Genomic DNA, 25,925 nt, shown 5'->3' with positions numbered 1-25,925 from the left:
AGAGGCGAACAGATAAGCTATAAAATTGCAGGATTTTTTGAAAAATAGTGCTAGCTTAACTATTTGCAAGAATTCCGACTGCATATTTCCTGAAGTCTTTGAGTATATTTTGAGAGCTGTTGTTGCCTAATGGATAAAAGCACAGGTGGGTCTCAGTTTGCCGTCCCTCATTCTTCCAGATCATAATTCTCAAATTCAAAATGACTTAGAGGCCATCTCCCTCTTGTCTTGATATTGTGGAATCTGAAGCAGGGAAGAACTGAAGCTCAGTTGTCTTTGGTCAGAGCTCTGCATGGACTCAGAGAATATCACTGATATCTGAGTATCCAGAGCCAACTCAACACAGGTTATCAACAGCCCTGCAGCTTTCCTCTCCCCTCCATTTTAGACAGGGGCTGCCAGGACACTTTCCATCCACTCTGGTTTAGGCAGTCTCCTTTCCCCACTGTTGGGTAGGGACTGTCTCTATATGTTGCCAACTTGTACTTCCCAAGCACACAGTAAGCGCTCAATAAATACGATTGATTGATTTCCCATTTGATGGTGACTGGAGTGCAGCTCAGACCAGTTCTTTTCGCCAGTACTGTGCCAGACAACACAGCCAACAGTAGGCTGGACTGAGCAAGGGAAACAACCGATTCAGACACCAGTGTTTTGGCCCGTGGAATTCTTTATCTCGGTTAGCGATCGAGTTTCCATTACCATGCCTTTATAGAAGCATTGATATCACTTCTGTTAGCCTATTCTACTGGCAGTAATAGTAATAATTGTGGTATTTGTTCTGCTCTTACTTTATGCCAAGCAGTAAACTAAGTGCTACCCTGCCTTTATAGAAGCATTGATATCACTTCTGTTAGCCCATTCTACTGGCAGTAATAGTAATAATTGTGGTATTTGTTCTGCTCTTACTTTATGCCAAGCAGTAAACTAAGTGCTGGGTTAGAGTCAAGATAAACAGATCAGATACAGTCACTCCTGGGGCTCACAGTCTAAGTAGGAGGAAGGACAGTTACTGAATTCCCATTTTAATGATGAGGAAACTGAGGAGAAGTTAAGTGACTTACCCAAGGTCACACAGCAGGCAGAGCCTGGATTAGATCCTAGGGTCTCTGACCCTTGGGCCCATGCTCTTTCCACTAGGCCATACTGACAGACCAGACTGTGAGCTCTATGCCAGACAGGGACTGTGTCTGACCTAATTAACTTGTCTCTAACTCAGCACTTAGAACAGTGCTTGAAAACATAGTAAGTGCTTAACTAATACCATAATAGTAATAATCTTTAACTTTGCCATCAGGGCTAGGAAAACAATAAGGAGTGCCTTTTGTAAGGAGTAGCTAAAAAGGGAAAGTTATTCCACAACTGTAAGATTAAAAATGTTCTAAAAATTTGTATTATGTATCTCTCTTCACAAATTCCTGAAAAAATGTTTTCTTCAATTCACTAAATTTACTATACATTGATATTTTGAACACAAATCCAGACATTTCCAGTGATAATACAAGGAGATGGGTACATAATTATAACTTGTGGTAAAGTATTTGGTGGCTGTATTATCATGGAGCTTAACTTTCCTTCTTAGAAAAGTGTGTATATTCAGTTTCATGGGACTACATGGGCAGAAGGGTTGCAAACACATTCATTTCCCTCACCACACGCGGCTTAGAAATTGAGGAGAATCCGATTAACTGTTTACATTTTGCATGCAATTTACCAGAAATTTCTAATCTGAATATTCTTATTTTCAAAGGTTTTTTAAAAAATCACTTATTAAAAAGTTTGCATTGTGCTGTACTCCCACCCATCTGGCTGGGACAAGAGTGTGAATCAATCCCCCTGTCAGGTTCTTGGTCCTGAGTCAGGGCCGAGGCTCATCTTCAATCCTGATGGATCCTCAATCCATCACCATTAAGGAGCTGCCTCCAAGGAGAAAAGTGTTATAGAATATGGGAAGGAGAGATGGGCGATGACAAGTTTGTGGAGTGTTTTTTGTTTTCTTCTCAATTGTTTGTGCTAAAAGCTTAGTTTCTTAAGGTAGTTGAAATAAAATTATAATTTTAACATGAACAAAATACTTCAGAGAACCAACTTCCTCATCCAGTTCTATTTTCAAAAGCAGAACTGGATAAGTAGAATGTGTTCTCAGTGTCATATTAATTTTTGGTTTAGAGATGCATGTCAAGGGGAAAGCTTTCCAGTGGACATTATACACCCTGGAGAATTTAGCACTTTGGAAACTTCTAAATATTAGGAGCTTATTCATTTATTTAAAAACCAATATTATTAAACTTCTTTTATGATTAAATATACGAGAAGGATAAAACAAATTGTAACCCCAGCCCCAAAATCTCACACAGACCAAACTTTTCTAACAATTGCCAAAATGGTAGGTTTATATTGGAATATTAGTAAAATACTTTCAGTACAGTTCCACATCCATCATAAAATAGAAACACCGTTTCTAAAACATAATGATCAGTTTTCTTTAGTCTTTTCACTTCCCTGAGATTTCAACATGTTACTGTGGCTTGACTAGTAGACTTTTATTGGTGGACTAGAAAAATCCATATTTTTGTGTGGCTTCCAAGGGTATATTGTTATTTTGTATGAAGCAGACCAACTTAATCCTTTTCAGAACAAGTTGAAAACAACAGCTTCCAAAGGATCACCAAATGTAATTTCAGAAGGCTCATTAAAAGGTCAAGATTCTTTGACAGCCGATACAGGACAAACCTTTCAGCCCGAGGAACTCGCTGGTACTATTGGAATGGAACAAACAGACCCAGAAGATGACCTCTCTCATCAGATAGATGATCTGACCACGGGACTGGATGATCTAAATGTCACTTCCCTTCCTGAAGCCACAGTTATTCGTCCAAACCAGGACTATAATTTAGTGAATTCTTTGCTAAATCTTACCAGAAGCCCAGTAAGTTCTTTTCTTGCTGCACTAATTTCCTTCCCAGTCAAATTAATTGGCAAAGGTATGAAATGGCCATTTACTTTATAAAATGGGCCTCAGTTTTGAAGCAAATGCATCAACTTGCTTTTGGAGTTTGTTTGGGTTTTCTGAGCTACATAGTGAGAAGGTCCTGGGGAACGTGCCTATGAATTCTGTTATGTCATTATACTGTATTCTCCCAAGCTCTTAGTACGGTGCTCTGCACATAGTAAGCACTCGATATATAGAATTGATTGGTTCTAAATTTTTGGTATGTTTTCTTTTTCAGGACGGTCGGATAGCTGTGAAGGCATGTGAAGGTCTGATGCTCTTAGTAAGTTTACCAGAGCCAGCGGCAGCCAAGTGCCTTACCCAGAGCACTTGTTTATGTGAATTATTGACCGACAGACTTGCTTCCCTGTACAAGGCCTTACCTCAGTCAGTGGATCCTTTAGATATCGAATCAGTGGAAGCCATTAACTGGGGGTAAGAATCTTCATTTCCTCTTATCATAATGGAAAAATATTTAGCCTGAGACACGTTAGTGATATGATTGGAAGTGAGTGTTCTTTTAAACTCTTGGAAATTGAATTGGTCTTGTCTACTTTTCAAAAATCTGTATATTTCAGATTAAATATTACAGTTCTCCCCTCTAATGCCATTAGAAGCATTCTTGAGAAAGCATAGTAGGTAAATCAGCACTTCCAGATCTTTGATTCAGAGGGAAACCAGTGTTTTCTAAACCGCTCCCCAGAATTACTTGTCTCCAAACATACACATTTAGGAGAGTCACTGTTTATGAAAATTTCTGTCATAACAGTCACTGATTCAGGATCTGAAGTTGCCACTCACTGTCTCTTTGCATGGCCCTTGGTTCTCTGGGTAGTCATTCACCCATCATAGGCAGGAAGTTGAATCCTCCCATAGGGCAGATTCTGGGCTGAAGTCTTATTATTAATAATAATAATAATGATGGTATTTGTTAAGTGCTTACTATGAACCAAGCACTGTTCTAAGCACTGGGATAGATACAGGGTAATCAGGTTATATCAGGTTATCCAACATGGGGCTCACAGTCTTAATCCCCATTTTGCAGATGAGGTAATTGAGGCACAGAGAAGTTAAGTGACTTGACCAAGGTCACACAGCAGACAAGTGGCAGAGCCGGGATTAGAACCCACATCCCCTGACTCCCAACCCCGGGTCTTGCCACTAGGCCATGCTGCTGCCTACATCCAGTTCTGCTTTCACTTATGCCTTACTCACTTTCTCCTCCCACCTGCCATTTTAATTCTGTTCCCTTTGTTAATCAAGGATTCTTACTTCCCTCACTTGAACTGGCAGGAAGAGAGAGTCAATATTTATTCAAGCAGCAAATTTCCTGAAAACAATGGAAAAGTTTCCCCTCCAACCCTCAGGCAGGTTTCAGGAAAATAACTTTCTTTTCATGGCCTTTGAACAAGTTATAAAGTACAGATGTTCCTGTTATAAACAGGGATGTGTTCTTGAAGAACCCCATCTTGTGGAAAAATCACATTACAGTAACCACTGATTCAAGTATGGGTTAAAGAGCAAATAGTTTGAAGAAGCCAACCTGGCTGACATTTTCCAATGCAAACACCTAAATAGTAAATAGCTTTACCTGCTGCTTCTTAAGGTGTCCACATGAAACCATTTTTCCTAGCCCAACTTTCAGGCCTCCTGTCCCCAGCATAAATAGCACAGTGGGGAAAAAGTGCTAGGAAGTATGTGGGTCTACGGTCCAGTTATTGGAAGGTCCCACAACACGACTTTTGTTTTACTTTCGGCCTGATAGAGCTACATTGCAGACCTGAGATGGGCACCCAGCAGGTAACCTCTGGGACTCGGGCAGCCGGACGCTAACCAAGACCACACTCAGCACTTTCCTCAGCAATCAATCCCTTATGTATATATCTGTCATTTGATTTCTTTATATTAATGTCTGTCTCCCCATCTAAACTGAAGCTCATTGTGAGCAGGGAACGTGTCTGTTCATTGTTACATTGTAATCTCCTGAAGTGCTTACTCATTGGGGGAAGGAAACATGTTTACACCAACTTTATTGTGTTGTACTCATCCGAGCGTATACTACAGTGTTGTGCACATACTAATCGCTCAATAAATACCATTGATTGCTGACACAAGCATTGAAATGTCTGTGGTTGGAAGAATGGAAGGTGGCAGAATTGTGTTTGAAGACCTTTCTCCTTATGGACATGCATGGGCATAGTTATGGACCTGTAATGGACTTTTTACAGGCCTGGTTGGAGATACAAGGTATTGCTATAACAAGGATTTTCTGACAGCTCATTATATTGGGTTTTCATCAGAGCATTTCTGACACCTGAATGAAGACTAAAATAATATTAATAATGATGGCATTTATTAAGCACTTACTATGTGCAAAGCAGCGTTCTAAGCGCTGGAATCAGTGTAGTAGGTGTATAGCAGCTGCTGAATGATTCGACCCCTTCCTTTTCTCCTAGCTTTGAGTAACCTCAGTTAACAGTTGAGCATTCCCTTTTGAACAAGATCTTAATTTGTCTCCCAGTTCTGGAGAAAAGCTTTATAAGCATCTGTTTGCATTACTGCCCTTGGCCTCCGATGATGAATCGTTCAATTCTCAAATCTTCTAGGGATGTCCTCTTAATAGCCAGATGGGTTTTTGTGTTATTCTTCTTGCCTCTCCCTCCCAGGAAGCTTTTACAGCTTCAGACCCCTAGCTGGGGGACAGCCTCTTCTCTTTGACCTTCTCTGAGTGTGTGGAGGCCCAACTACCCTGATAACAACCCTTACTGTCCTTTTATAAGGGAAAAAAGTGAAGTAGTTCTGCAGTAGATACTATTGCAATTTTTCTCATCTCCTCCGCCTCTGAGCCCAAGAAACCTGACTATTCCTCCTCTGCTTCTCCTGTCTTCCCTCCCTGATGTCTCTTCTTGGTTTTTATGGTGTACCGTTCTGTCTCCTCTGCTTCCCCAGCCCCTCTTTGTGGTGGCTTCCATGTTTCCACTCTTTGCTTCCTCCTGTTGAAGTGCGAGTCTATTCATTGCGTCCAGTGAACCCTAAGAAAATAGCATGTGGGGATGAATCATAGAAAACCTGAATAAGACTTTACATCTACTTCAGCTAATCACTTTCTCCATGTTCTCCAGTTTGGATTCATACAGTCACAAAGAAGATGCATCAGCTTTTCCGGGGAAACGAGCTCTTATTTCATTTCTCTCATGGTTTGATTACTGTGATCAGCTCATTAAAGAAGCGCAAAAGGTTTGATAGTTTCTAGTTTTATAAATAGAGCATTCTTTTTTGTAAATGTATTTATAATTACTGAGAGTATCCAAGAAGAGTTTTCCTGGATAGTCTATTGATTAAGCCAACACAGTTTAGGTAGAAAAAAAACTAGAAGATGTGGGGTTTAGTCCTGGTTTGCCACTGTTGCCTTGGGTAAACTACTAGGTCTTTCTTTGCTTTAATCCAAACAGTGTTTCAGAGGTGGCACTTTGAAAAGGACAATTTATGGGGTGAATGAGCTCCTCAAGGGAGAGGTATAAGTGGAAAGGCCTAAGAGAGAAGTAGGTTTCTTGGAGATAAGAATTCAGTTCCTAGAAGGAACTTGTCATTATGAGGGAGAGTCACCAGCTCCCTGAGGTTAAAAACATTTTAGGGAGGTAAAAGTGTTTGCCTGTTTAAGGTATAGTATTCTCCCAGAGCCTGGTAACATGAGTGGAGTTGTTCGTTAAGATATTGGAGATAAATGATCCTAATCTTTGGAATTGGGCCCCATCGTGTCAGTAAGTCACCTGGAATCAAATCTCAGAATTTGGGGGATCAATTGGTAACATTTCTCTTATAGACAATTTAACTAATGTGGTCAGAGTCTTCCAAAACCTTTAATTTGATAGTAGTAATAATCTGTGGTTTTTAAGCACTTGCTATGTGCCAAACACTGTTCTACGTGTTGGGATAGATACAAGATAATTAGATTGGGCACAATGCCAGTCCTACATAATGTTCACAGTCTAAGGAATATGGATCATAGGCATTTAATCTTCATTCTGAAGATGAGGAAATTGAAGTATAGAAAAGTTAAGTGGCTTGCCCAGTGTCACAGTGAGCAAGTGGTGGGGCCAAGATTTAGGTCCAAATGGTTCCACCAAAGCAATGTGGTCCAAGTAGAAAGCTTTTTTTCACCAGCAGTATTAAAATAGTAAACTACATCTTTTCTAAATTAAATTGTATTTCAGCATTGTTGCATATTTTTCACTGAAGTAATGTTTTCATACTGTTTCTAGACAGCTGCTGTTGCTATGGCAAGATCTGTTCGAGAACGATTTTTTATTGATGTGATGGAACCACAGTTGATGCAAACGTAAGAAATGTTTCCCCGTGGGAAAAAAAAAGTATGCATGTCAAGCTAGCATTTTCTACTAATATTTAGTATCTTTTTACTTTTCTCAGTTCAGAGATGGGAATTCTGACATCAACTGCTCTACTCCATCGTATTGTTCGGCAAGTCACATCTGATGTTTTGCTTCAAGAAATGGTTTCATTTATTCTTGGCGAGCAGAGGGCACCAGAAACTCTGGCAGACATCAACCGACATCCATTGCGGCATAGATTAATTGAGCACTGTGATCATATATCTGATGAGGTGAGGAGATTGAACGTTGGATCTAGCACAAACTTTTTCCTTTATATGTTTACCAAAGTTAAAAAATAAACATTTACATAAAGGCAAAAACAGGAGGTTTTTGTAAACTGTAAGCTCCTTGAGAGTAGGAAATCATGTCTTGAATTTTCTCAAGAGCTTAGTATAGTGCTCTGCACAAAGTAAGCACTCAGTAAATGCTATTGGTTGATTGATTTCATCCCCTCGTTCATCTTTTGTATTACAGATTAGCATAATGACTTTAAGAATGTTTGAATATCTTTTACAAAAACCCAATGAGCATATTCTCTATAACTTGGTCCTGAGAAATTTGGAAGAAAGAAATTACACAGAATATAAACCTTTATGCCCAGAAGATAAAGATGTGGTGGAAAATGGGTTGATAGCAGGAGCAGTGTAAGTATTCTGCCATGCCAATGGAATATTTCAGATGGAAAATTCTAAGATAAACTTAATTTATTCTCTATCGCTATCTTTTTTTAATTTGAGGGTTTTTCTAATTAAATTCCATTGAAAAAAGTATTTTAATGAAAAAGGCAGATGGTACAGTAATTCATGCTATTAGCAGTAATGTAAGGCCATTGTCTTGAACACAAAATATGTGTGTGTGTGTGTGTGTGTACATATATATTTATTCTAGATAATGCCTCCCAGTACTTTTGATAGAACTTTTCAAGCATTTGTTTGTAAATGTTTCCCAAAAAATATGTAAGATGGGGATTCAATACCTGTCCTCCCTCCTACTTAGACTGTGAGCCCCATGTGAGACAGGCACTGTATCTGAGCTGATGAAATTGAATCTAGCCCAGCACTTAGAACAGTGCTCGACACATAAGGGCTTAACAAATACCATAAGTATCATCATTTATTGATAGGTAATTTGTTTTTTATTTTGGCAAAAGGCTGCCAATGAAACATTTTTTAATTAACATCAGCACTGTTTCTATATTGGCATGGCAATATGAGGATGGGGCTAGAAGTGGAAAGGGTGTGTACTGGATTCACAGTCAGAACGTCAATCACATCAGCCTGTGCTACCTTATAGTGCTCCTGCCACTCAAGATAAAGGAGATTGGTCGGGGAGAAAGTGAGAATGAGCTTGGAAGCCAGAAGCTGTGGCCTCAGTGGTAACAACCAAACTATCCCTTGAGTCTCGTGTACCTGGAGGTTCACTTATTTGCCTGGTATTGTTCCAGACGTGGCTGATTCCCCCATGAATAGTCAATAGCATTTTTTGAGCCACTTTTTGTTTCAGAAAGCTTTGAATGTGAACAGGAGGTTTAAAAAGTTGTCGGTTTTACATTTAAACTTAGAGATCTGGAAGAAGATCCATTATTTACGGATATTTCAACGGATAACACCTTGTCAAACCAAGAGTGGCTTACTGTTTCTCCACCTGCAACTCCAGAACATCCCAAAAATGATGGGAAGACTGAAGTTCATAAAATTGTAAATAGGTGAGGTGAGAAAATAACAGCCAGATCTATGATCAGTCATTTATTTTAATCTTTTGGTTAATGAAAATGTGGATAGCTCTAGCCAGAACTACCTATATTTACATTACCTGCTCTTGCATAAGATATATTACCTTCTGCTGGACACCTTTTGCTGAAGAGGGTCATTCAGTTATTAAGAGGTCATTCAGTTATTAAGAGGCTGACACTGAATTTGCTCTAAACCCTGAACAACTACTTACCGGTTTCTGGAGCCATTTTGTATGGAGCTGGAGTTCCTCAGGCAGTTCCATGGGTAACTGAGGGTGTTGTTTGAGTTCCAGGACATAGCTCCACTGAACCTATGAATGAAAAGCAGTGTGGCCTAGTGCAAAGAACACAGGCCTGGGCGTCAGAAGGACCTGGCTTCTAATCCTAGCTCTGCCACTTGCCTGTCGTGTGACCTTGGGCAAGTCACTTGGCTGAATCTCAATTGCCTTATCTGTAAAATGGGGATTAAATGCCTGTTGTCTCTCCTATTTATACTAAGCCCTTTGTGGAACAGGGACTGTGTCCCAACTGTTTTTACTGTATCTACCCACATAGTCCTTAACAAATACCACAGTCATTATTTTTACTGTTCCCATCTCTTCATTATCCCACCCTTACCCTAATTTGGCAGTGTAATCTGAGTTAGAAGGGCCAAAGCCCACCCTGAATAGATATGGGAAACAAGTTTCACATAAGACCCTTGATGTTTAGAGACTTCCTATTCTTACCTATGAGTAATGAGCAAACAGGAATTAAAGAAAAAACACTCTTCAGGATGACTTTGGAAATCACACAAAAAATGTTTTGCTAGTAGGAACCACTTGCATTGTAGCCACCCCATATCCGCTACCACACACATGCACAAAACTCTTTCTTATGACACCGTGTTGCGCTGTATCCAAACTAACATGTACTGTTGTAATAATACTTCCTAATTCTGATGCCATGGTCTATTAAAAGGCATGAAGTGAAAAAGCATTTGGGAAGAACTGAGTTTAATACTTTAAAAGGGAATTTTCTATTCTTACCCCAAATTGAGTTACACTTAGGCTAACTTTTTAGCAAGGACTTGCAGGTATTACTGTTGTAGACACTAATTGGTATTTATTGGGTTTTTTCAAGTTTCCTCTGCCTAGTACCTGATGAAGCAAAATCATCCTACCATGTAGAGGGCACAGGTTATGACACCTACCTCCGGGATGCTCACAGGCAGGTAGGTGAGGCTACTAAAGGAGTATGTAATACTTGTGATTGTAGCATTAAAATATCTTAAAATGAATGGGAAGCATAGAGAACATTTTCTGGAAATGGCAAAGATAATCATGTAGATAATCTAGGTGGTCGCTTGTCTACTTGGAAGATATGGGTCTGGGAAATAGGAAAATAGGAGTTTAGTTCCCACTATTACACTGGCTTGCTGTGTAACTTTGAGTAAGCCACTTAATCACCGTTTGCCTCATTGTGCCATCTGTAAATTGGAATAATAACTCCTGCCTCTTCATCTTTTTGTCATCTGGGTAGGGAAACAAAGTTACTACTTCTAAATATTTGTCTAGCAAACACATATTTACACATTCCGCAACAAGGGAGAATGCAAATTGCAACTGCTCTTTAAACCATCTCTCTCGTAGTGATGCCCATATGTTCACACAAATACCCACTACTATTTTAAACTCACTGGCATGTTGGAGTCCAGGTACTTTGTGATTGCATTGCTTCGAAGCATTCAGAATGGTAGAATTGATAGAGGGAATGTGATTTCATTTTCAATATTTGGAATTGTTTCAAGTCTGTACTATACTCTCCCAAGCGTGTAGTACAGTGCTCTGCACATAGTAAGTGCTCTATACTCTACTGATGATGAAGTATGTGTATTACAGGCAAGGGATGATCTTTTGGAATACTGTCTCTTAAGCTATGAAGCTGTAGCACTGATTTCTCTGAACATATGTGATATGTTATTTTTTGAAAATTGTTTTTGTTTAAATTTGATTCTTGTTCTGTATCCTGTGATAATTAATCCAATATTTTTTTTCCTAGTTTCGGGACTATTGTGCTATCTGCTTACAATGGGAATGGCCTGGGTCTCCAAAAGCATTGGAAAAATGCAATTTAGAAGCAGCTTTCTTCGAGGGTCATTTCTTAAAAGTTTTATTTGACAGAATGGGAAGAATTCTTGATCAGGTAAGGGAAAATAAAGTTAAAATATTGCTTGTAATGCTCTCATCTATTTTCTAAATTCTGTTTTCTACAGGTTCGGCCCAAATCTTGGTCAAGTATTCAATAGAATAATGCTTTGCTATATATTTGCCCCCAGTAGAATTGTTGTGGTGTCAATTTTGGATGGAATAAATAGCAGGTTCTAAAGTGGTCACAACAATGAAAGTGTAATAAAAATGTAAACCATGCTTATATTTAACTTTATCTCAATTAAATGTCATTATAATTCCGTACATACCATCTCTTGGAAAGTGCTTCTACTGTTTGAAATCAGAGCATGATGTTCTCTACTGCAGGTAGATTTGCAGGGTCTGTAAAAGAAAAAAAATGCAATTAAATTGAAATCTATTGGTTAAAATGAATCTACCGATAATTCCAATTTCCACACCTTCCTGTGGAAATGAATTCCACATGCTTATACCAAGGGTGAGAGTAGGGATGTACTTTTATTCTCTGTTCTTCCAGAACATGTGTTATCACTACAGATTTTGGATAGAACTTGACCCCAGAATTAGGGGATATTCTTTGGATAGCGTCTACTTTTCTGGAAAAGCGGTGAAAAGTGGTGTCAGTCAATCGTATTTATGGAGGCCTTACTTTGTGCAGAGCACTGTATTAAGTGCTTGGAAAAGTACAACTTAGCAGAGTTGGTAGACGCGTTCCCTGTCCACAACGAGCTTACCGTCGAGAGGGGTGTTGGCAGAAAGTGTGTGAATGAGCATAACACAAGTTTTCCTTAATGCAGGGTCTTGTGAGAATGTAACCCCTGTATTATAGAAGAACTGAATGTATTTCTTCTAACCTACAACCTTCAATTGCTGCTTCCTATCCCTGAAATTGTGTGATTGGGTAAACAACAAGCTTACATTGGTCCGTCATGATTTTGTAAATTTAAGTTTTGGTCCATCTTGGCCTTTGTGTTTTCAGCCACGAGCCCTAATTTTTCCAGTCTCCCCTCAAAAAAGCAAACAAAAGTTGCTTCACCCAATAGATCATTTTGGCTGCCCTTATTTGTTTCATCCTTCCTAAGATGTGGCAGTATGGACTGCAGCAGTGTGGCCTAGTGGAAAGAACACAGGCCAGGGAGCCAGAAGTCCTCATCCTAGCTCTGCCACTTGTACGCCGTGTGACCTTAGGCAAATCACTTAACTTCTCTGTGTTTCAATTCCCTCTGCTGAAAAATGGGGATTCAGTACCGGTTCTTCCTCCTATTTAGAGTGTGAGCCCTATGTGGGACGTGATGATCTTGTACCTACCCCTCCAGCGCTTGGTACAGTGCTCAGCACATAGTAAGTGCTTAACAAATACCACAGTTCTTATTCTAGTTTGGGCATAGTTTTAGAGAGGCAAAAGTATGCCTCTGGGTTTCTTTACCATTCCTAGTGATGATCAGGATTTTGGTGGCTGATCATCTGACGGCTTCATCCTTAGCCGTGTTTTCATACAGTAATATTTGCATCAAGTTAAGAATCATTTTTCTAAATCCAAGGGCTTCCATTCAGTAAATGTATTCAGCCAGGAAATGATCCAGTCAGTACTAGATGTATCATAAATCCAGCCTCAACTTCGAGTGAAACCTAAATTCACATGTAGAATTAGCACACCTCAGTATAATAACTACACATTTTAGAGGGAGCCAAACCTATATTCACATGTAGAATTAGCACAACTCAGTATAATAACTACACGTTTTAGAGGGAGCCAAATATTAAAATAAACATGGTTTAAAGTTTAGGAAAATGTTAATATGAATTTCTGAAACAAGCCAGTAAGGAGCTTCTTGTTCTTAAGCAAAGCGTATCTTGTCTTCTAAAGGATAAAATCAGTGACAGCCTTGGAAATTTCTGAAATTTTTCTCAGAAAGCAAATGACCAAACTAAAATAAATCTTAAAACCAAATTTTCAGCCAGAAAATTTTTAAATGTTAATGCTAATGCAACCCCGGGGGGTGGGAAACCCCAAAACCTTAGGCATTTAAAAATGTCAGAACTGAAGTCATGTTTAAAAGTCTTTTTAAGACCTATTGGAATGAACATTGTGATTTTTAAAAATCTGCCTAAAAGGTAGAATTAGGGGAGTTCCCCCTTTTTGTGTTCTCTATTATGTACAGCATCTGTAGGGTATTTGATTTCTGTTTCCTCTGAACCTGCACTTTCCACTCTTGAAATAGCACATTTAGAGTATATTCCAGGCAGTACTTTCCTGGATTGAACATGTTTTAGATGCACCCAGTTTCATATGTTATCAGAGTAGGAGGAACCCAGATTTAAAATTTCCAGCTGCTCTAAGGTGAATAAATTTACCCTTTGCCCTCAACTTTCCTCGAGTAGAAGCTGAAAAAGATCAAATTCTCAGATATCATGGGATAATTATTCTCCTTTTGAAAAGTCAACCCCTCTGACTTTGGCGGAAGATAGGCAGAATTGGGTTTAAGACTTTAGGACTATAAAACCCGTTTATTTTTCAAGTAGGCAAACCACCTCATGTCTCTGCCAGAGTTTTGAACTAAAGGTCATCCCTACCATGGTAGTGGCCACAAAGAAGAACTTCAGTTGATTAAAGGCCATCAATTCTCCATCAGAATATTTGAACTTCAACCTGCGTTGTTGTCCCGTGCTCTTTCCATACCTTCCCACTATGCACATTTGAGGCTGCATATGCCTTTCTGACTTGTCCCCCAGCTTTTACTCGTTGTAATCAGTCCCATGAGCCCCTGGAATTTCAAGTATTCTCTCCCTTTTGAATCTTTGTGAAAGGGAAGTGTGTTGGGAGGAGAGAATTGTGTTAAAATGCATTCAACAAAATTACTTGCATTTGACAGTTGCCATTCTGCAAAGGATCTGCTTTCGACCAGGAAACAAGCTATAAGCGAAAATACTTCCTCAGTTAAAACTGGAACCTAAAACTTAAGACACACTGTTTGCAGACTGGTGTCCTAATAACAATAACACTTGTGGTATTTAAGTGGTTACTATGTGCCAAACGCCTAGTGGAAAGAGCATGGGCTTGGGAGTCAGAGGTTGTGGCTTCTAGTCAGCTGTGTGACCTTGGATAAGCCACTTCTTCTCTGTGCCTCAGTTACCTCATCTATAAAATGGGGATTAAGACTGTGAGCCCCAAGTGGGACAACCTGATTACCTTGTATCTACCTCAGCACTTAGAAGAGTGCTTGGCACATAGTAAACACTTAACAAATACCATCATTATTATTATTAATAAAGTCAGATCAGACACCCTCCACAACATTTCCAGAATCTGTTCCTTCCTCTCCACCAACGGCCAGGCACTGTCATATCCTGGCTTTACTACTGTATCAGCCTCCAGTCTTGTCCCTCTCCAGTCCCTACCTCAATCTCCTTCCCAGTTCATTTTTCTAAGACTTTCCTTTGCACCATGTCTTCACTACTCCTCCAAAATTCTCCAGTGGTGGTCCATTCCTTTCTGCATCAATCAGAAACTGCTGACCATCATTTTTAAGGTACTCAATCTGCATTCTCTTTCTCTCTCCCCTCCTTCTCCTACGTACCCATTCTTTTCTCCCACAGTATGCCAGCTCACATCATTCATTCCTCTCAAGCTAACCTACTCATCGTGCCTTGCTTACCTCTTTCCCACCACTGCTCTCTTGGTCAAACAATCAGCCAATCAGTGGTATTTATTGAGCACTAACTGTATGCAGGGCACAGTACTGAGTACTTGGGAAAGTATAGTGTAACAGAGTTGTTAGACACCATCTCTGCTCACAAGTAACTTAAGACTATCCTTCCCCTCCCTAAACCCCCACCTGGAATTCCCTCTATTTTACCATCTAATAGACCACTACTCTCCACATGTTGAAAGCCCTTCTAAAAATCACATCTCCTCCAGGAGGCCTTCCCCAATTAATTTCTAATTATTATATAATTAATTTACATATTCTCACAACTGCCATTTCAGCACTTCCTGCCACCTAAGTACTTGGGTGCTTGCATTCCCCCACAGCACTTAGGAGCTGAGAAGCAGTGTGGCTTAGTGGATAGAGCATGGGCCCGGGAGTCAGAAGGACCTGGGTTCTAATCCTGGCTTTGCCACTTGTCTGCTATGGGAGTTTGTGCATGTCACTGTCACTTAACTTCTCTGGGCTTCAGTTACCTCATCTAAAAAATGGGGATTAGGAGTGTGAGCCCCATGTGGGACAGGAACTTTGTCAGTCTGATTAACTTGCATCTACCCCAGCTCTTACTACAGTGCTTGGCACGTAGTAAGTGCTGAACAAGTACCATAATTATTATTACATATCTTTAAACTCTATTGTCCTCGTAAATGTCTGTCTCCATGGCTAGATTGTAATCTCCTTAAGGATGGAATTGTATATATTATATTTTACACTACCAAGTGCTTCGTACTGTGATCTGAAAATAGTGCCCAGTGCATACTATTGACTGAGTATGGATTTACTACATTTCAGGACATTATTTTGGTCATTCCGTTCTATCATATGATGGTGACTGCTAGTAGGCAGTGCTGTTGAACTTCTTGAGAACCCAGATGTATCTTCTGTGATAGACCTAAGTTAGCCACATAAATTTTGCATGCTAACTCAGCTTCAAGGAAATTCAGTTTAGTTTAAAAGTTGATGTGCTGTTGTTACCACACTATAGCAGTTTCCTGAAGTCAGACAAGCTGGCTTTTTCAATTCCCCTTTTTGACTCTCTCGTAGATTGTAAGCTTCTTGAGGGCAGAGATCCTGTCTGCCAATTCTATTGTCCTCTCCCAGGTGCATAGTACATTTGCTTCTCACACAGGAGGCACTCAATAAGTACCATTGATTGACTGACTGATTCATTGTTGGATAGTGAACACCTTAGCAGACTTTGTTGAATTATTAATCTCTGTTTTGATGAAATTTAGTAGTGAGGAGACCCTCCCACTGTTTTCAGTATTATTACTGTTCACAACTGCTATGACTGTATATAAAGCAATTCCTTATTATTTCTAGGTCTTCTTGAGAGTGTTTATTTGTGTACCTCCAGAGGGCAGTCATAACTGTAGAGTAGCTCTGGGTGGGTATTTCAAAGACTTAATAATGCTTCTAGTGTGTAATGTCGAAATCTTGAAAGATTTTACCAGGGCATCAGATGTTTATCCTGATACCCACCTGGTTCTGCTGGGCTACATGCTTGTGTAGAATTAATAACATTAATTCTATTAGTATTACAAGTGCATAATCTGGATTCTTGGTTCCTTTACCAAATGGGACAGAGAGGACATTGATATTAATGTCTGTCTCCCCCTCTAGACTGTAAATCATTGCAGGCAGGGAAGCTGTACGTCAACTCTGTTGTACTAGACTCTCCCAAGCACTTAGTACAATGCTCTGTGCATAGTAAGCGCTCAGTAAAAACCATTGATGAGCAAGACTGGCCTTACACTTTATTCTGATGGTAATAGGGAAAATGGGGCAGTAGGGCCACCTTAGCCCGCCATATGATGATATTTGTTAGCACTTATTATGTGCCAGGCATTGTACTAAGCGCTTGGGTGGATACAAGCAAATCAAGGTGGATGCAGTCCCTGTCCCATGCGGGGCTCACCATCTAAATTCCCATTTTAAAGATAAGGTAACTGATGCACAGAGAAGTGAAGTGGCTTGCCCAAGGTCACAAAGCAGACAGTGGTGGAGCTGGGATGAGAACCCCTGACCTTCTGACTCCCAGGCCTGTGCTCTAGCCACTACACCATGCTGCTCAGGAAGTAGTTTTTAGGTCTTTTCAGGATAACCAAACGCTTAGTAGCTGCCAGCCCAGGCCTACTGATAGTGAACAATGTTTTTTGTAAGTTTCCTGAATAGAAATTTTGATGTTTTCCCCGCATTTCTTCATCTGTTAGACTGAAAAGATTTTGCCTGCTTGGCAGTGTTGTGTTTTGAAGGCACATTGCGATTCAGGAGTCCATGATTCATTATATTCTTTAGTAGCCACTTCTGACGCATCAAATCTGACTGGGATGCGGCCGACAACAGAGAGCCGTCAGATACTGTGAGAGTTTTCACTGTGAAACCATCTGCACTTCTCAGCGTGCTATGTTTTTGTGTACAGGTCTGTGTACCTTCTTTAGTGGTGCTTAAAAGTCCCCGGTTCTGTGGCAATCAGCTGTCCCCCAGTTTCCCTTCAGTCTTGGGTCCCTACCTGTTCCTTAGCTTGAAACTTAATGTAATATTTCAGGATGAGGTCATGAGAAGTTGCAGTTAATGATAATGACCTTTTTCTTTGTTGCTTGTAATTTAAAAATCAGATTTGTGATCATTAAACTAATCCTATTGGATCCTGTCTTGGAGAATTTTGGAGAAATTGCATGGCCTAATAGATAGAGCACAGAACTGGGAGTCAGAAGGACCTGCTTCTAATTCCAGGCTCCGCCAGTTGTCTGCTTTGTGACTGGGGGCAAGTTACTTAACTTCTCTTTGACTCAATTACTTCATCTGTAAAATGGGGATTAGACTGAGCCCCATGTGGGACATGGACTGTGTCTAACCTGAATAGCTTGAGTCTGGCACATAGTATGTGCTTAACAAATAGCATTTTAAAGAAAAGTGATCTTTCATTATTCACTCAGATTCTGGTAGCTCAAGTTCCTCACTCTTTATAAAACTACTGAGACATTGCTTCGGAACTTGTCGTAAGAGCTTGGCATTGTGCTGCAAATTCTTTGAGGCTGAGAACTGTGTCTTTCTCTTCTCGTTTATTCTGAAGTGCCTAGTGCAGAGCACTCCTTCAGTTAAGTGCTCAGTAAATATTCATTCATTCATTCAATTGTATTTATTGAGCACTTACTGTGTGCAGAGTATTGATGATTAGAAATCAATGAGTCATACTTAGTGTTTGCTGTGTGCAGGACACTGTACTAAGTGCTTGGGAGAGTACAATATAACAGAGTTAGCAGACATTAAAGGGTACACATCCAAGTGTGAGAGGGATGCAGAAGGGAGAGGGAGTGAGGGAAATAAGTGCTTAGTTGGGGAAGACCTTTTGGAGGAGATGTGATGATACTAAGGCTGAGGGTGGGAACAGGTGGTAGGTTGCCAGCTTGATCTCAAGGTAGTATTGGTCTGGTATTTATTGAATACCCATTAATCATCAAGCTCTAAACAACAGAATCGTGAACCAGGTTCCCTGCCACAAGTAGTTTACACTCTACAGTTCGGATGCCACTGTCTTTTTTTTCACTGGTTTTACAGCTAGTACCAATTTGGAGTATAATAGACGGTGGTCAGTCCAGTATGTTGTAGTAATAGTGATAGTATGTTTATTAAGCGCTTATTGTGTGCAGGGCGCTGAACTAAGCCCTGGGAGAGAATACCCAGGTGGGAATTGGATCTAAACCATGTCTCTCAGGGGGCTCAGAGTCTAAGAATATTAGTGGGGAGTGACTGGAAACAGACATATCAGCCCACTGTTGGGTAGGGACTGTCTCTATATGTTGCCAATTTGTACTTCCCAAGCGCTTAGTATAGTGCTCTGCACATAGTAAGCGCTCAATAAATACGATTGATGATGATGATCAGGAATGTGGCACCTTGCTTGGCTGAACTAATAAAATCTTTCAAGTTCTGCTGCCAAACAATGATATAATCAATTAGATGCTACTCTTTTAGCCAGCTTACTCACTGTGCCCCAGTCTCATCTGTCTCACCGCCAACCCCTTTTACACGTCCTCCTCGTGGCCTGAAACTCCCTCCCCCTCCATAATCACTAGGCCACCACTCTCTCCACCTTCAAAAAAATTATAGGGGTCACATCTTCTCCAAGAGGCCTTCCCTGATTAACGCCTACTTTCCCCAGCTCACTCCTTCTTTTCCGTTGTGTATGTACTTGGATCTATGACCTCGGGACATTTGATATTCACTCCAGCCCCACAGCACTTATGTACATATCTTTAAATTATATATTATAAATTGCTTCTTTGTTTATAATAATAGCCGTCTCCCCCTCTAGACTGTGAGCTCATTATGGGCAGGGAACATGTTTGCTAATTCTGTATTATACTCTCCCAAGTGCTTAGTACACTGCTCTGCACATAGTAAGTGCTCAGTAAATGCTATTGATTTTAGATTTAGACATAACCATAATATCCTTCTCTTATTTGGGAGATGGAAGATAATGTTGATAATTACAAGCGGATGTTTAGCTGATTCTGAACAAAACTAAATCTTGCTAAATCAGATGGTTCAATGACTTTTTTTTCCCATAATTCTGCATTTCCCATCTTAGACTGTGAGCCCCCCGAAGGACATGGACCATGTCTAATTCCCACCTGTGAATTCTCTCCCAGTGCTTAATGTAGTGCTCTGCACACAGTAACTTACCCTTGAGTGAGGCCCTTTGACTGTTCTAACCTGCTCTGAACACGTGACACTGGGGAGCCAAGGGACGGACCTGCATCTGGAGGCAAATGGTTCTTCATTCTACTGGCCAAGTCCAGGATTCTTGTTGGTTCCCATAGACCCTTTCCCCTTTCCGGGTGCTATTCCGGAGCCTGTGGGCCGTTAACTTGCTCCACAGTGAGTTAAAGATCGGATTTGGGGAACAGTAAAAGCCCTACTGAGAGCTCACCTCCTCCAGAAGGCCTTCCCAGACTGAGCCTCCTCCTTCCTCTCCCCCGCCCTACCTCCTTCCACTCCCCACAGCACCTGTATATATGTTTGTACAGATTTATTACTCGATTTATTTTACTTGTACATATTTACTATTCTGTTTATTTTGTTAATGATGTGCATATAGCTTTACATCTACTTATTCTGATGACTTGACACCTGTCCACTTGTTTTGTTTTGTTGTCTGTCTCTCCCTTCTAGACTGTGAGCCCATTGTTGGGTAGGGACCATCTCTATATGTAGCCAACTTGTACCTCCCAAGCGCTTAGTACAATGCTCTGCACACAGTAAGCGCTCAATAAATATGATTGAATGAATGAATGTACTTTTTGCCTGGGCCTAGCTAATACTACCAAAGACCCTCCTGCTGTTTGGTTCTTTTCAGCTATTCGATACTGTCGTGCCAAAGCTCTTCTTAATTTTTTTATTGTTAGATTGGTGTGCAAAGAGACAGAGGGTCAGGTAGCCCTTGACTTTAACAGAAATAGCCTCCACTTTCCAGTAAAGACAAATTAATACATTGAATTAGGTATAATTGATGTGGTTTCAAATGCAGTAGAGTAGCTTCTTTAAAGATGTCCTCCCTGGCCTAAAATGTCATTGTTTTTGCTTCTCCTCTCTCTCTAGCCATATGATGTAAATTTACAAGTAACATCAGTGCTGTCCAGACTGTCTCTGTTCCCTCATCCACATATCCATGAGTATCTTTTGGACCCATATGTGAATCTTGCTTCAGGCTGCAGATCACTTTTCTCTGTTATTGTCCGGGTGAGTATACGAAAACGTTTACATGATATCAAGTTTAAAAGAGGCCCAAGATACCTCTTGTAGAAATCATTGTTAATGTCACTGTGTTGTGTAATATGTTCATATACTGTGGGGAAAATTCAACATTTTTAAGCCTGGTTCCTTAAATAAAATACCTTCTAAGATGGAACACATGCAGGAGATTTAATCGATTTTAACAGAGTGAGTGGGTGGGAATTCTTAATAAAAAGCAAAGCAGTTTAGAGCATAAACTGATCCTTTTCGGGGCAGTACTATTAAGTACATATCCTTGTTGGTGGTCCATTGAAAAGAGCACAGGTGTGGTAAACAGGAGCTGGGGATTCTAGTCCCAACTCAACAAGTAGGGGAATATTTGTAGAGAAGCAGTGTGGCCTAGTAGATGGAGCACAGGCCTGGGGGTAAGAAGGACTTGGGTTCTAATCCTGACTCCACGACTTGTCTGTTGTGTAACCTTAGGCAAGTCGCTTAACTTCTCTGTGCCTCAGTTACCTCATCTGTAAAATGAGGCTTAATCTGTGAGCCCCATGTGGGACTATGGCCAACCTGATTAACTTGCATCTACTCCAGCATTTAGTATAGTGCCTAGCATATAGTAAGTGCTTAGCAAATACCACAGGGAAAAATACTTGCTGGGCTTTGCCATCATTGGTGAAGGTTTTTGACCAAAGAACCAAAATATGGACAAGCCCATCAGAAATCTTAGAATACAGTACGCTAATTTCCATCAATCAATGGTATCTATTGAGCATCTACCATGTGCAAAGCACTGTACCCACTGCTTGGGATAATCCATTAGAATTAGTAGATAGAATCCTTACCTTCAAGGAGCTTACAGTCTAACAGAGGAGAGTGACAATCAAGTAAATTACACATAGGATGGTGATAGCAAACACCACAGTAACCACCAAGTCAACTGCCTATGGAATTGTGGCACGGGGACACAGTATTGGAACTATACTGCAGTCACGTTTTAGGAAATGTGCCCAGAAAAACCTCTTGGCCCATACTTTGCAATATGCAGAACCCTGACCCACATTTGCACTCACTGCTGGCTGAGGCCTAGCAGGAGCAAGAATGGCATGAATGCGAATGGCACTGCACAAACCACTAGTCTTAACAGTCAGTTGTTTCATACAGGCTCTCAAGCTCAGGACCAAACTTGTCTGTCGCTCGACTTAGTTGGATTGTACTCTCCCAAGCATTTAGTAGAGTGGTCTGCAATCAATCAATCAGTCGTATTTATTGAGCGCTTACTGTGTGCAGAGCACTGTACTAAGTACTTGGGAAGTACAAGTTGGCAACATATAGAGACAGTCCCTCCCCAACAGTGGGCTAGGTGCTTAGTAAATACCACTGATTGACTGAATCTTGATGGGATACTCCATCATCACTATCATCGGTGGTATTTGTCGAGCGCTTACTCTGTGCAGAGCACTGTACATGCTCATTCATGCTTGGGGGCGAGTACAACACAACAGAGTCAGAAGACACATTCCCTGCCCACAATGAGCTTACAGTTTAGACTGTGACTAATGGCCTTCAAGCCCAAGAAAATGCTGTGAGTATTCTTGTTGTCTCTCTGGGTGATGCAGGTGGTTGGAGACCTTATGGTCAGAATCCAGCGCATTCCAGACTTCACCCCCAAACTTCTGCTGGTCAGAAAGCGACTGCTTGGTTTGGAACCTGAAGGTCATATGTAAGCCAGTGTTTTGTACCCTTCCAACATTTTAACAAATCCCACTATTGTGCAATTTCCAAATAATTACTATTCTGCTTTCCTTTCGTAGCATTGACCACATGACATTATTGGAGGGTGTGATTGTGCTTGAGGAGTTCTGTAAAGAACTAGCAGCCATTGCATTTGTGAAATACCATGCTTCCTCCACGCCGTAAGGAGCCTCTTTTCAGTTGCAGCAGGAATCAAGCTGCTTCATGCATTTCATCAAAAAAAAAAAATTTAAAAAAAGACTTTCAATTCCATCCAGTCAAGAAACGTCTAAGTTCTTCTAGGAAGTGTTGAAGTAATGTGGACGGAACTGTTAAGGACCCAGCTGAGCAGATATCATTATTCACTGTTTCTGCGATTTGTTGGCATTGGCTGTATTGTTATGGTTCTGTGTGCAAGTGCACATTGAATCCAGGGTGCAATCAAAGGAACTTCAGGAAAACATTTTTTTTATGACTGAAAAGCTGCAAAACCTCAGATATCATGACTTCGATGATTTCTGGTCATTTAACATTGTTTTGGGGAATAAGGGTTTTTGACATAGTCTGGGGACTCAGATGCTAATATTATTGGCTACTGTACAGAGAAGCTATCACAAATATTTTGATGTCCAAATTCTTATCTGATATTAAAGGAAAGTGTAAACTAGGAAGAAAATATACAGGAATCATGAAAAGACAAGCAGAGTTTGCTATATAATTAAAAGTTGGGGGAGGGATCATGGATATTTGATAGTCCCAATATAACAAATATACTGACTTTAATACTTTTCTTTTAGAGAACAGTTTAATACAATGAAGAAATTCTTGAATACTAATCTCAACTACTATATTTTTCAAAATGATTTTTAAACCTTTATTGGATTTAGCTGTGGTAGTGATTAATTGCTGTGTATGGGCCCCAGTTTATTGAAACTGTGTCACGTTTGCAACTATGTTAAATTTATGCAGGTCACCCATAGTGTGACCATATTTTTTTTAAAGCTAATTTAACACAAATTGGGTAAAGGATATTTTGTGCCGTGAGAATTGGCAACCAAAAGTGTTTTGTAATTTTATTTTCTTATTGAATCCATGGTAGTGTCCAGACAAAAGAACTGACTGATACCACTTTAGGCAGCAATCAGAAATGCCAATGTCACCCTTAATGTTTACATTTTTTGTTGAAGAGCTAGTTGTAAGGATTGTAAAGGAAAAATCCTAGCCTTTTACTGTCCTGTTGGTATGGTGAGGGATTTTGGAAAATCACATATATGCCTATGTGTGTTTTTAGAAATTGATAGAAAATGGACGCTGAAAGGATTTCATGGGCCTGTGGTTTGTCTGAAAGCAGCGCTGGGCGCATGCTCTAGTTTGTACAGAAAAATTCTTGCTCCTACTGCCTAGGAGTTCTCATTTGAACATATAAAAGATTGGGACAAATGGAAGTCATTCTTTCCCCTCACACAGTAGTTTTACTAAGCTATCTTTTTTGTTCAGATTTTTAAAAGCTAGGCAATTGCACTTTTTCTTTATTTCTGTCCCCTTGCAGATATTTGGATAGCAGAAATTTGCTTTAGAGCGTGAAGGGAATGGCTCCTTATGAGAAGTTGTATTTGCAGAACACACGTTTGCTTGTACCCCCACCCTGCATTACGTGTATATACAATCGTAGGTAATATGCTTACATGAATTTTAGTTGGCTGTAATTTTTATTCTATTTGCTTTGAACTTTTTTACCCAAAAAAGATTTTTCATTATTTATTCAGAATGGGATGTTAAAAGTTCATGAATATTCTGGCCTATAAAAGGCTTCATACTATAAGATATATTTGTAATGTAAAGCAATACTCTATTAGAGCGGGTCCATCAATTCATTAAGGAAAACAATGACAACATGAACTTGAAGGGTGATTTTTCTTGAAAAAAATCTTCTGAAATGAAATCTCATTTCTCAGTCCATTACTACCGAATCAGTCAGTTTGTGCAAGGAAAGCTGTAGTTTCTATATTTTAAAATGCAAGAAAGATTTAGCTCTATTAATACAGATGTGTATTTTTTTTTGGAGGCTTGGTTATATTGAAAATTTGTGGAGAATTAAATGTCTGCTTAAGTTCCATGATGTGTTTAGGGCTCAGTATATGTAGTTGGCATGTCTGTTACCTCCCAAACCACATGTTAGTCAGTCTGCAACTTTCCAACATGGGCATTGATAATCCAGGGCAAAGACAAGCTTTATACCTTCTATTGTAAGTGCTGCTTAAGGAAAAATAATGCATATAATGGTAGTCACCCCTGTTCTTTGTAAAAAAAAACTAAAGCTTAGGATAAAAGTTGCCCACGTTTTGTTTTTCTTCTAATTTTCACATGCACTTTTTTTATTTCATTTTTAAAAGTCAATCCGTGGTCTCGTGTTGAGTTAATTTGTGAATGGAGGGCACACTAAAGTGCTAGTTTTCTTTGTTTTGTGTGTGAACACTTGAAAAACAATTACTCATGAAGTATTTGATTAAAAACATCAGCTAGATGTTGCCACAAATAGATCCCAGACTTGAGTTTGAATCCTGTTGCACAGCTGTGTAAAGGAGGATACTTTTTTTTCTTTCCTCTCCACCAATTTAGTTGTGGATTCAGACTCTGTTGAAAATGGTGGTAATGAACTAGCATGCTTCCTAGAACAGAAATTTCCACTGTAGTACTCACATTGTGACTTTGTAATGTTTCATCATATATCTGTCTGTGCAATACAGGAGCTGTGTGTTAATATACAGCTTTTTGGTCTGGTTGTACATCACTTGTAAGTGTGTGTGTGTATATATAAGTATAAAAATGGACCAAAGTCCTTTGCTTGCTTCCACTACTGCTAGTGTTAAAGATCGTCACACTTCATTTTACAGGGCACAAATGATTGAATTGCTTCATAAATCCATGGTAATTTTTTTTTCCCAAAAGGTATGAAGGAGCTACCATTTAATTATGAAGTGCATTGATATTTGTCTTGATAAAATAAAGTTATGATGAAATGCTTAAAAAAAAGCTACCGATTACATGGTAATTGTACTTTGGGTTGTACATTAAATCCAAATATGCATGCCATTGTAACACACAGTGCTTTAATACCTGGTTAATATTCATATTTCTGGGCCCTATAAAATAGTATTATTTTAAACTCTTTGTTTTGCCTCCAACCTTGTTTACATTAAACAGAGGATATTCAGTAAAACTTTTCTATTAAAACTTTGACTTGGCAGTGTTACCAAGGTTTTGGCAGACATGGGCTATACAATGAGGAAACCATACAAAAATGATCCCATTGTACATACGTTAACTTTTACAAAGGAGGTTTGATAAAATTCAACTTTTTGTGCTAAGGCATGCAGGACTAAAAGGGATATTGTAAAAATAAATTAATATAATTTAAATGAAGGTTTTTGTGGTGTTTGAATCAGTCATATTTCAAGTGTT

General features: G+C 39.7%; 1 protein-coding gene across 2 annotated transcripts in view; it reads left to right on the top strand.

Moving 5' to 3' along the window:
• The window catches only part of FAM160B1 (family with sequence similarity 160 member B1), a 41,944-nt gene extending 16,448 nt beyond the window's left edge, over nucleotides 1-25,496 (top strand). For both annotated transcript variants that reach the window (XM_038757656.1, XM_038757657.1), the window contains exons 6-17: nucleotides 2,636-2,929; nucleotides 3,231-3,427; nucleotides 6,115-6,229; nucleotides 7,255-7,331; nucleotides 7,421-7,613; nucleotides 7,858-8,027; nucleotides 8,945-9,088; nucleotides 10,238-10,328; nucleotides 11,156-11,299; nucleotides 20,595-20,735; nucleotides 22,349-22,452; nucleotides 22,544-25,496. In XM_038757656.1, coding sequence (XP_038613584.1) covers nucleotides 2,636-2,929; nucleotides 3,231-3,427; nucleotides 6,115-6,229; nucleotides 7,255-7,331; nucleotides 7,421-7,613; nucleotides 7,858-8,027; nucleotides 8,945-9,088; nucleotides 10,238-10,328; nucleotides 11,156-11,299; nucleotides 20,595-20,735; nucleotides 22,349-22,452; nucleotides 22,544-22,649 — 1,776 coding nt within the window. In that variant the 3' untranslated portion in view covers nucleotides 22,650-25,496. The remainder of the gene's footprint in view (nucleotides 1-2,635; nucleotides 2,930-3,230; nucleotides 3,428-6,114; nucleotides 6,230-7,254; nucleotides 7,332-7,420; nucleotides 7,614-7,857; nucleotides 8,028-8,944; nucleotides 9,089-10,237; nucleotides 10,329-11,155; nucleotides 11,300-20,594; nucleotides 20,736-22,348; nucleotides 22,453-22,543) is intronic.
• Nucleotides 25,497-25,925: the final 429 nt, after the last annotated feature.

This window comes from Tachyglossus aculeatus, chromosome 16, assembly GCF_015852505.1.
Source record: "Tachyglossus aculeatus isolate mTacAcu1 chromosome 16, mTacAcu1.pri, whole genome shotgun sequence".
Taxonomy (NCBI): domain Eukaryota; kingdom Metazoa; phylum Chordata; class Mammalia; order Monotremata; family Tachyglossidae; genus Tachyglossus; species Tachyglossus aculeatus.
The sequence above is the reverse complement of the archived record's forward strand: the minus strand, read 5'-3'. Positions and strand labels throughout refer to the sequence as shown.